Raw genomic sequence first — 11,961 nt, forward strand, 5'->3', positions numbered from 1 at the left:
ACACACACAACAACTCATACAACAATCAACTAATCAAAAGGCTAATATTCTTGACCAGGCCTATTAGTGAATATCAAACTACTACGACACAGACACGGAGAGCTCAAAACATAATAAAAAAAAAATCAAGTTCATATGCATACGATAAATTGCTTAGCATAAAAATGTAAATCAAAGTGCCCAAACATTGGGAACTTTTTTTAGTTCTAAACGCTTCCACTACGTAGGGGCTGACACACTTGGTTTGCAAAGCCGCACCGTTAGCTACAAACCAAGCTAGTGAATTCTAGTCCTAACCCAACCCAAGTCGCTTCAGGGTGTCTAATCAACCAAGAACTGTGAAAAACTTCCATCAATAGAACGACAAATCAATTCAACGCAGAAAACTAGGCCCATCATTGCAGAAAAGAGTCCCTATGCAGCTCCTCATACGATATCCACTTCCAAAATAATGGGTGTCAATAGACCATATCATTTCAAAATTCATCAGTCTCATGAGCTTTACTTTTCAAATTTAGTGTTTGACAATAATACCCACAATTTGTCTACTGTACTGGCGATTTGTAGCCATTACCACAAACACCATTTCCACCTAGTAGATAGTGCGAATATTAATTCCAGGGCCTTGGATACAGTTCCCCACTGCCAGCCAATATACCCACCCTGGACGTAAAGTAAAAATAAGCTTTGAGTGACGTGTAAAAGCTTCACCTTCTCTAACTCACACCTCAACACTGTACTAGCATAACCTTTTTTTACAGTGAAATAAAATCGAGTAAATCTTGCATCACCTGGAAGTTGGAAGAAATGAAAAACACTAGTATCCTTTCAAGGCTAGTCTTACTAATTGTCTTTCATTTCAACAATAGTCTTGATGCGTCAGTGGTTTCAACAAGAAGCTAAAAGTAACTCCTACATATGATGAAATAAAAATACATATGACGTAAACCAAAAAGAAAAACATACTGAATCAAAGAATACCCAACCTGAAAAATTGAAGATTCAAACTTTTTTCCCTAGTTGCAATTTCATCTTCTAATCAACCTGTAGAATTAATTAAGTAAGTCAACCTGAAACAATTCAAAGAGAGTCAAAATAAATTAAGCCAAGTAAAGAGAACCAGCTTGAAAAATCAAAGCTTGGCCGGCTGTGTAGGACGGTAGGAGAAACCCAAAATCAAAATAAGAAATGGAGTTATCGAGAGAGAGAGTGTTAGCTGCCAATGAACATGAGGAGGGTTTAGACTCGTTGCGCTGCAGGTGGGTATGGGAGCGGCGGTTGAAAAAAGAAAAAAGAAAGTTTGTTTTTTTTTTTTTGGTAAAAAAGAGTTTGTTTTTGGGTATTTCAATTTTTCAAGTTTTTGGGTTCAGCGCCAACAATTAAAAAAGCCCGCCCACAAAAACTCATTAGCAACACCACCATGGTCGCAAGAAAACTATACCAAGCAGAAAATTTGCATTCGTAAAAACTTGTTATAACGAACGCAGTGTGGCAAATAATAAATTTTACTTTAGTCGTGACAACAACGTTGTAAATGATAAATCCCCTATAAAATAAATGCATTTTTTGCTCTCAAAATTATAATTACAACTATTTGCCAGGCAAGAGGGCGTCGCAACAAATAAATCCATGTACTCCAAACCTGATAGCACCACAAACTTTTAGCACTCCCAAAAGGCGTCGCAATAAGTGACCTGTAGCAACAATTTTCTGGCGTTGCAAAAGTGTGCGATGCAAAAAACCCCTTCTGTTGTAGTGAAAGCAGATATTTGGGATGCGGATCACTCGTGACAGAAAGAGTGGGAAGTTGTGACTTTCTCAAGAAAGCTACATTGAGAAGGTGTTGGAGAGATTCAACATGGATCAAGCGAAGCCAGTCAGTTGTCCGCTTGGTGGTTAGTTCCGCATGACCAAAGAGATGTGTCTAAAGGGTAAGCATGAGCAAAGTCAGATGGAAAAGATTCCTTATGCATCTGCAGTGGGCAACTTGATATATGCAATGGTGTGTACAAGACCGGATATTACTTTCGCCATTGGTGTTGTAAGCCGATTTCTGTCAAATCCGGATAAGGAGCATTAGGAAGGTGTTAAGTGGATATTGAGATATCTCAAGGGCACTTCCAAATCGTGTTTGTATTTTGGTGGAAGTAAGCCCTTACTTGAAGGCTACACTGATGCAGACATGGCAGGTGATGTTGACTCGATGAAGTCCACCTCCGGTTATCTTGTTACTTTTGCAGGGGGAGCAGTTTCTCGGCAATCTAAGTTGCAAAAGTGTGTTACCCTCTCCACTACAGAAGCCGAGTATATTGCAACCACTGGGTGTTGCAAAGAGATGCTATGGATGAAGAGGTTCTTCGATGAACTAGGGCTAAAGCAGAAACAGTTTGTAGTTCTATGTGCCGGAGTTAGGCCATCCATTTGAGCAAGAACCGAAGTTTCCATTCTAGATCCAAGCACATACATGTAATGCGTTATCATTGGATTAGAGAAGTATTCGAAGACAAGCATTTGTGTATTGAGAAGATCCATACCGACAAGAACGGGTCGGATATGATGACCAAAGTCATACCGAAAGGTAAGTTTGATTTTTGTTGTGCTACCGCTGGAATGGTAGCAGACTCCTCCTGTTGATTTGGAAATTGCATAGAAGTATCCCCCCTCACTGTTCGAGAGGGGGAGATTGTTGGAGTTATCCTTCACATGAGGAGAAAAAAAGAGTTTAGTTTGCTTGAAGAAGCTTGAGCGTGCACGTGCTCAGATTAGTTTTGCTCAAGGCGCGCCCGCGCCCATGCCGTGGACAACTTCTAGTACTTTAAGGGCGCGCACGCTCGAAATTGGCCTTGCCGAGAGCGCGCCCGCACCCATGCCTATTTTCATCAGAATTTCTATTTTTGCGAAACCGCGAGTTTGCAATATAAGGTTTGGGTTTTTGGCAAAACCTAACACACAAGCAACACGAACCAAGGCAACACAAGAGAGAGAAAACCCAATCTTGAAAGCAATCAAGATTGAGAGATAACATTTACAGAGAAACAAGTTTGTAAAGATAGAGGAGTGATCTAGTAAGGTGAGGGACTGAAAGAAGTGATTGTAATCTTCCTTCCCATTTTATAAAAGGATTAGCTCTTGTAGAAGTATGCACCATTGGCCGAACCACGGTATATCTTTGTGTTGTTATAACACCCCGTATTTTTATTCTTTTATTTTCCTAATAAAGATAATAATAATAAAGATAATAATAATGAAATAGATAAAACAGATATAGGATATCCAGCAGTTACGGATAAAAACCCGTAGGTAAATAGATAAGTGTTGTCCTTGTTTTCGGGAGTTTTCTCACGAGAGTTTTCGGGGGAAAAACATAGCGAGAGTTTTAGAAAAAAAAATGAGTTACTGAAAGAAGAAAATGTTTTGAACGGGAAAGATCTTTTGAACGGGAAAGATCGTCGTTTCGCGCAATAGTCGACTTCGGTCTTTCGGGTTTTCTCGTTGTTCGGTTTAGAAAAGGTGAGTAGTCTAATTTTTATTTGTTTTAAATTTCAATCGATTACCAACTAATTTTATTAATTTGTTAATAGTTTAAGTTAGTTTTTCCAAGAGATGAAAATCTACTCAGTCATGGATGATATATTGTCGTTTTTATCTTTTTGTTTCATTGGAATGGTTAGATATTCCCTACAGTAGTACTGTAGTAGTATGAAATTTATTTATTTAATTGTGTGAATTGGTTATATTCCTAACTTCCTTTGTCTTGAAGTATCTCGTACCTGTACATGTGAGAGAAATGTGGAGTTGTGATAATGATTAAGGTTAAGACCTTTTGATAATATATTTGCTCTTTAGTAAACCGTTGGGTAGTGGCTGACTTGGAAGTGCATTACGTATAACATGATTCATATCTAACTTAGAACTGTTGGAATTTAGTAAAGGTTATGGATCACCAATTTTCAAACTATTATTTCGATGGTTGATTGTTAAGAATGGAATACGGTGGGTTAATGGTTTGGATGCTACTGAAACTTGAATGGCTTGAATAGGTTGTTAATGGCTGATTGATTTAGATTTAGTTTTGATGAAGGATTATCGATTAAATGAATTGAGATTTTGCTTTTATTAATGTTATAGGGTTTTTAGCAAGGGTTAGAACCGCTGGGATGAGGGTGGAAGAAGATCGGAATTGGTGGCGAGCTGGTGGTGGTGGTAACTGGTGGAGAAGATGAACAGTGAATTTCGGTTGGGCCTTGGGCCGAAATCTGTTTGGTTTGGGCCGGTTTCAGTTTTGGGCTTTAGGCCAAGTTTTAGTTTTGAATTGGGCCGGTTTTAAGTTATGAGAAAATATAAAGTGATTGGTTGTATAATTAAAGTATGATAATGTTTATATGTGGTTAGTCTACTCATACCACCAAATTTCATTTTACTGACCCATATTTGCTTTGTTTTGGCAACGTGGGTGTGTTCTTGGGAACATAGGTGGAAGGCAGTGGAACCGCAGCGTGTGATTTGGATTCTTGCCTGGAGCAGTCCGGAAAATTATTTTTATTAGGTCTGATCTTTTGGAAGTATGTAATAACGTAGTTTTCTTTTCATATGACATGAAAATACGATATTGAATACCTATTATTCTTAGAGTGGTTTGATGTTTTATTGGGACGGAAGATAGATTTTTTTATAAAGTAATAAAGAGAATTTTGGAGATTTTTTTTGTTGTTAAGATTCTTTATGATGTGGGTTTTAGGTTTTGACATGTGTTGTATCCACCCCGTCATAGCCTCGGTTTTTAGACAATTGAACCGAGTGATGTTTGAGATGTTTATATCTCAAATATTCATTTTTTTTAATTGTTTAGAAATTTGGGTTGTGACAGTTGTGGTATGCATTTTACTTCTTTACATTATTATCTGTTGTTAATAGTTGTTTAGAGAGTTCGACATGTTAGCTAGGTTGTAGTTGATATTTAGAATTTGTCTGGAGTTGAAGTGAGTTCAAATACAAATTATCTGTATAGTGGGGATCAATTGATATCGGTTTTAAACCCCAACAAGTTTATGCATCAGCCAGAACTTTTCATCTTGCTGCAGTTAAGAGAATACTCAGGTATCTTAAAGGTACAATCACTCATGGGATTCATTTACAAAAAGGTTCACAAACAATTACAGCATATTCAGATGCTGACTGGGCTGGTTGTCCATTTAGCAGAAGATCAACAAGTGGATTTTGTCTGTTTTTCGGTTCTAGTCATATTGCTTGGAGTTCAACGAAACAAAATACAGTTTCAAGAAGTTCTACTGAAGCAGAATATAGATCCTTAGCATCTACAGCTGCTGAAATTGCCTGGCTATGTATTCTTCTCAAAGATCTACAAATTTTCCTACATCAGCCACCAATACTTTGGTGTGATAACTTAAGTGCCATTGCACTTTCAATGAATCCAGTGTTTCATGGAAGATCAAAGCACAGAGAAGTAGATTTTCCTTTTATCAGATATCAAGTCACAAACAAAGTACTAAAACTTCAGTATATCTGTACTCAGGATCAAATTGCTGACGTATTTACTATAGGATTGAGTTCTTCCAGATTTGAACTGCTTCAGAAACAGCTTTCAGTTAAGAAATCTTCAGATTCAGGAGGTGTCTCCTAAACAAGCTCATTGTTACATCACAATGGCTTGAGGGGGTGTATTAGAGTAATAGACTGTATTGAGGAAAGCTTGGAGAGCAAGGAACCAGAATCACTTCAGTCAATGTCAGCTCGATCAGCAAGGAAGTATAAAAACAGATGTGTAATGAATAGGTGTAATGATCAGTCCTTTATAACAAACTTGTAACTAACTGATTAGGTGTGTAATGATGAGTATAAAAACAGATGATTGTAATGATATCATTAAGTCATTATAATAAGGTTTTATTTCTTTTATCACCAACATGTATAACAAGTTACAAAAGGCGATAAGCAGCCTGTCAGAGAAAGAGCAACTCTTATTGAGCGACAAGTTGATTAGTTGAATTCCAAGAAGGCCATACGACAAGTCCGGCATCCCCTACTTTTGTTTCAATGGACTTTTTGTGTGTCCCATAGAGGGAGGCCTCTTCTTTGGGGTGGTTCGTTGTTTATACACTTCGCAGGAAGAAGAGAAAAAGTACGAACAACACACCACTAATAAATTCTCTGCTAAACCCCCAAACCATCATCAAATAGGTTTCTCATAGTCCAAAATAGGAAGTTTTTTTTCTGCTAGACCAGAGACAACGGAGGAGATGATTCCAGAGAGTCCAGTCCAACACCCAATTACTGTCTGCGAAAAACTACTGACTACCACATTCTGGAATATCCATCACCAGAACTTAATGCATTCCTGCGCTGCATGGTTCTTAAACCAGTGCTACAAGCAAAAGCCACCTTAAGATTGTCATTGATGATTTCTAAATACTGCTCCGGTTCCTAAAAGTTGTTAGAATAGAGCCACCATAGTTGACTTGCAGGACGGCCAGGTTACTGATGCTTCAACATTCATTTTACAATTTAGGTTTGACATTTTCTGTTCTTACAACTTTATTCCTTAACCCGGTTTCAAAAATGTGGTGGATCAGTAATAAAAGTTTCCTTAAATAGAAGAAATGTTCAAGCAAATTTGAGAATACAATGCCTGAGAGAATGGAAAATGAAGAGAAGACAAAAATTTCACATCTCCTGGTGTTTATTCACTGTATATCTTTCATTCTCTTGGATTTGCTATACTTCATTTCGTAAACGTAGGTATTTCAACGGCTTAAACCTGAATTTCGCACAACCAACCAAACATGTAATGGGTTCTGTATACGCCAACCATACATAAAATAAAAAGTTGATTCAAAAGTTAACAATGTCAATCAATGAATGTAACTAGACAGGATACTTTCCTACTTCCCAAGCGAACGCAAACACTATCTACTCTGATCATCTGTCGACTGTCCAGATAAATGTGAATTTCCAAAAAAGAAAAACATGAATACTATTATATGCTAATAAATAAGTAGAGATGGATAGACATAAAATAATCAGTTTTCCATTGAATGAATCAGCAAACCGCACATCCAGTAATACAAATAGTTCAAGTGAATAAATATGCAGAAAGTGTAGACCAACATTACAGCAACAATAAAGAAGACAATTCGCACTAGATTAGGGGGAAAAAAATAACAAACCAATAAATATAAGATATTACACAGGGAAACAAGCAGTCCAGCAGAGAAGGAGCAAAAAGTTGAACTCCAGAAGACTGTGCTACAGGGCCGGCTCAATCCAAATAGGAGGGGGAAGGATCATATCCGACTCCACTGGGTGAAACGGTTCGATGCTCCCATCGTTTATGTTAAAGACTCCCATCTCATGTGGCCAACATCCATCCGATTCTTTCAAATACACTCTCTCGAAATAACCTTCATGGTAATCATCAGTGAAGTAGATACAATCCGGCTTGCACCCGGGAAAATCTGAAGCCAAGAGAGACATGGATGTATTATCACCAAGAAACAGAACACGTCCGTCTAGGCTCTTGACCTCAACCCATTCATCCCGAGTTGAATCCAGTAGCTTAAAAACTTGGAATCCACGGGTGAAATAGGCTAGATCATCCTCAGTCACCTGCACATCCCTTAAAACTTGCAGCAAATCTCCAGACGATTCAACAATGTACCTGGACTCTTCAACAAGAGCACTTGGGGAAACTACTGACAGTCTGGGGTGGGGATGATTCGCGTCAAAAGCAAAAATAACACCAACATTATCAACAACATAGAATTGATCTCTATAGTATACAAGATCCCTGAAAGCTCTGTATTTGATATCCAAGGAAGTCCATGCGGTGTCACCGGGCCTCCAGAAAGCCAATACCTTGCGGTCGCCATGGATAGCAGCGACTACATAGTTGGGATTCAGTGACGGATTAGCAGACAAGACTGCCTTGATCATGTAGTGATTATGTAGTGGATCGTTTCCAGTGCGTTGAAAAGTGGACAAAGGGGGGAGATGGATCTCATTATTAACTGACAGGAAGGGATTCAATAGAGAAACATCAAGATTGTCGTGTACTGTTACCAGCCAGCCGTAACTGGAACCATGGCATATCCTGTCCTGGGGAACACGTAAGTGGAAACCGCAAAGCTTATTCGAAGAGATACTGTAGCAACCGGTGTCTGATCATCACGGTCAAATTCCGTGGGGAGCATGACATAAGGAAGCTGACGGGTAGACGGTCCCTAAACTTGAGATTTTGGATATAAACGGAATGCCAGGATGTACAGACGGCACTAAAGACAATAAGGTCCCTAACATTGCCAACCAACTTCTCGGCAACTAGAGATGTAAGGTGGTCAGGAAGGTCCAGCCAGTTCACATTTATATCCTTTGGATGAACGAGGAAGACGGGATTATTAATTGAATCACCTCCAACACGAGGTAATTTGACATGGTCAGGAACTGGGAGACCTGTCAAGTTATCATTATGATCAACTAGATGTTGGGCTGTTATACTTATATGGTGTTTATCCTTCTGATAAGTTTGTTGAAACTCGTACAGAGCTAAAGTAATCGAAACTATTAGACACGCACATTTTTGTCCTCAGAAAACCTAAGGGCTGAACCACTACAGAGGCAGGGTTTTGAAACTGAAAATTCTATAAAGGAATTGCCTTTATCTCCTTGATCTGAATTACAGGCCATTATAATTCTAAGAAAAACTCGGAAATTCAGTAAAAGGACTGGAAGGAAAATGGTCACAATAAATAATAAATTAAGGAAGAATAGAACAGGGCTTTACTAGTACCTCAAACAATTGGGAAGATCAAACTCAAACCAAATAACACGACTTGCCTCCCAATTTTCCCTTGGAATAGTCTTTCTCCTTCTGTAATTCTCTTCAACACTTAAATATATACAGATCAAAAATAAAAAATAGGCATTTCGTTTTCTACTCTGAATGCAATCCTATGACACGGTTTCTTCTAATTAAAGTTTCGGATTCGGAAACCGACATGGAAACACAAATAAATGAAATGGGCTGGGCTGGGCTTTACCTTGTTTGGTTTCACTCGGGTTACACTTTAACCCGTGAGGGGTGATAATTTGGCCCTCAGGCCCTCAACCTGGCCCGAAAAAATGCGCGTCAAAACCCTCAAAAGTTGGCCCGCTCACTAATGATTAGCAATCTTATCACATTTGACAGCCCGATTAAACAGTCCATACATAGTCTAAAGTGCCCCTTGTAGGAGTTTCTGCCAAATATATAACTGCATAGTACAAAGGTGTGTAAAGCTCATGAAATAAAATTAAATCTTTACGATAATCTTAATTAACATGATCTAAAATACCTTTGTAATCAATACTTCCGATCCATAAGTGCATACCGACACTCGTGATTAACGTGAACAATTACAGGGCAGATTCAGCACTATTCCCAAATTTTAATTGAAAAAAAATCCATGATAACATACTAATCAATAAACAAAAATAGATAACCCAAACCGATATTTGCCGGTTTCTTCCGGCTTCATTTCTAATTGCATGTCATGTGGCTTTGACACTGAATTCATTTACACCAGATTATATGCCTTTCACTTACCTACATTGTCGTACCTTTGGTAGTCTAGCAAAAAATAACACCATCAAAACCCTTGATCCCTATTTACTGAGTAATATTTACTTTGGAAAACTCATATGCCGTTGAGGAGCTCCGACTGTAAACGAAGATATTGAGTTGCAAATGCAATCGGGTGAAACACTTTTATAAAATGCTCATAGTATTGAGAACAAAACAAATATATAAATAACGATTAACAAATATATGAATAATCAAAGCTAAAAACTAACCTGCCGACATTGAAACCCAACGAATGTAGAGCTCAAGATATAAAAGAAAATGACATACAATGAATGGTTCCCACAATCACTTTGGTCAACTAATAAAGATAACAAACAACAAAAGTCTTCATCGATTACTTGAGCTTTGGAATCAAGGCAATAGTTTAAACAAATTCAGTGCTTCTAAACCCATGAGTATAATATTTTTAAAATGACTTTACATAAACAGCTGCACCAGTTGCATGGGGACCTGCCATAGATGTCCCAGAGAGCATATTACCTATTATCTCCAAAGATACCTGTAGCTGAAAGTGTTTGTGGTCATACTGAAATAAGGGTATGCAAATACCAGGATGCCGAACCAAATAAGTCTGTCATCGATCTAGTTCAATTCGTTTGTGCTAAATATCCGAAACAATATATACCATTTGAAAGCTGTGTTGAACAAAATGTCATAGTCCACCTAGGTAGTCATAACTCCATTAGTGTTGCAAAACACGAAAACAAAAATAGTAAATGGGCACATGCGTTGCACGTGCTAGACAAAATCTCTGCAAACAATACTGTCCGAAGTACTTCAGACTTTCAGTCACAAATTATTGAAAAATACTAAAATCGGGGAGGAAGATTGCTAGTAATTCTATGGTTTTGGTTGAAATTTATTTATTTATTTTCCTTTAAATTGTACAATCATAACAAACAAATTCAGATAAATGTGGTCAGAGTTTGTGATGTAATGACAATTTATAATTAAACTTGGAAGGAATTTCAAAGAAAACAGAAATAATGAAATTAAGAAATTTGACTTCGAAAGGTAACATAATATTTTTGAACCAAATCAAAACTTGTTACAAAGTGGAATTTATAGGCTGAAGAATATAAAAATGTTATTAAATATCAACTTAGTAGGAAAACAGATAGACATTAATGAGTGTTTATGCCGCATCGAAAGATAGAGCTTTACCGACAGCAACCTCTTCACCAACAAATACATCCTCAAATTGCATTTGTGACTTAGTTTCTGTCATAGATATGTTTTATATCCTTGGGCGTTAAAGCATCACATCAGTCTAGTGTTCCCTACAAAAAAAAATAAAAAAAAATAAAAAATAAAAAAAAAAAATAAATCAACCCCAACATTAACGTGATGTTTACAATTAGATGACCTGTGAGTAGAGGCCGAATTTCTGATGCAATGACTTAAATTGAAAAAAAAAAAATTACATGTTCTCCCAAATGATGGATATAAACCTCCACACTATGATGTGGCTCACCCAACAATTTGGGATGCTTCTAAGCAATATCCTCCCACTCGAAGATGTCAAACGGGCAATGTAAGAAGTAGCAAGTGTATTGTGCTTCAATTCAAATGCAACACCTTCCACCAAACATTTTTGGTGTGTTCACTGCAAAGAGAAAATGTGAATAAGGTCATACTGTAAAACAAGAAAATCTCATACCGCTCTTAGTATGATTTTTTTAAGCCACATTTCTAATCTTCATGTTGCGTATGCACATCTGGTTTAAATTGTATCTTTATCACCTTTTTAACGGGGAAAAACAACTCAGTCACTTGTTTCCATCTTAAATTTAAACCTGAAAATGCATAGCTATTTCGACAATCATATCCTATGAACTTATTTACTCTACAACACTTTTTGTATAGTTTAACTACTTAATTTAATAAATCCTTACATCGGAACTTGAATATATGTCCAACTGTTGAATTCCGAGACAACAACAACAATGGTTCGACCAACTTTTCGCCGTGACCTGTGCTTCGTTAAAAAAAAAAAAAAAAACAGTTAGAACTGAACTTGTTAAAGAGACGAAAATTATTATACTAAGTTACTAACAATCACACCACCTCTAAGAAAATTGATACTTAACATGGTAAATTTCTTTCAATCTTTCATCACTACAAACAAATGTCAAGTGGCACGACCTGCACATAGATAGGACTAAAAAACATTAAAAATTCTCAATAGACAGATAGGAAATATAATATTGTGCCCAACCTCATCTTGTTCATAAGTGAAAGTAACAGGCTGTCCAAAGTATACTGTCACACTTTCAATTCAAGAATTATCGAAAAATACTAAAAATCAGGGGAGGAAAATTGCT

At 37.3% G+C, this 11,961-nt stretch overlaps 1 protein-coding gene and 1 long non-coding RNA gene across 2 annotated transcripts; one reads left to right on the top strand and one right to left on the bottom strand.

The window, feature by feature from the left end:
• The first annotated feature begins 3,649 nt into the window (after positions 1 to 3,649).
• Positions 3,650 to 4,698, top strand: LOC147502431 (uncharacterized). Its single transcript, XR_015219999.1, has 2 exons — positions 3,650 to 4,040; positions 4,129 to 4,698. It is a non-coding gene; the product is annotated as an uncharacterized LOC147502431 (long non-coding RNA).
• Positions 4,699 to 7,263: 2,565 nt separating this feature from the next.
• Positions 7,264 to 7,950, bottom strand: LOC147502432 (F-box protein SKIP23-like). The gene has a single exon (XM_086604533.1). It carries the CDS (start codon positions 7,948 to 7,950, stop codon positions 7,264 to 7,266), a length of 687 nt encoding a protein of 228 aa, XP_086460659.1.
• Between the last annotated feature and the right edge of the window lie 4,011 nt (positions 7,951 to 11,961).

This window comes from Coptis chinensis, chromosome 4, assembly GCF_015680905.1.
Source record: "Coptis chinensis isolate HL-2020 chromosome 4, ASM1568090v1, whole genome shotgun sequence".
NCBI lineage: Eukaryota > Viridiplantae > Streptophyta > Magnoliopsida > Ranunculales > Ranunculaceae > Coptis > Coptis chinensis.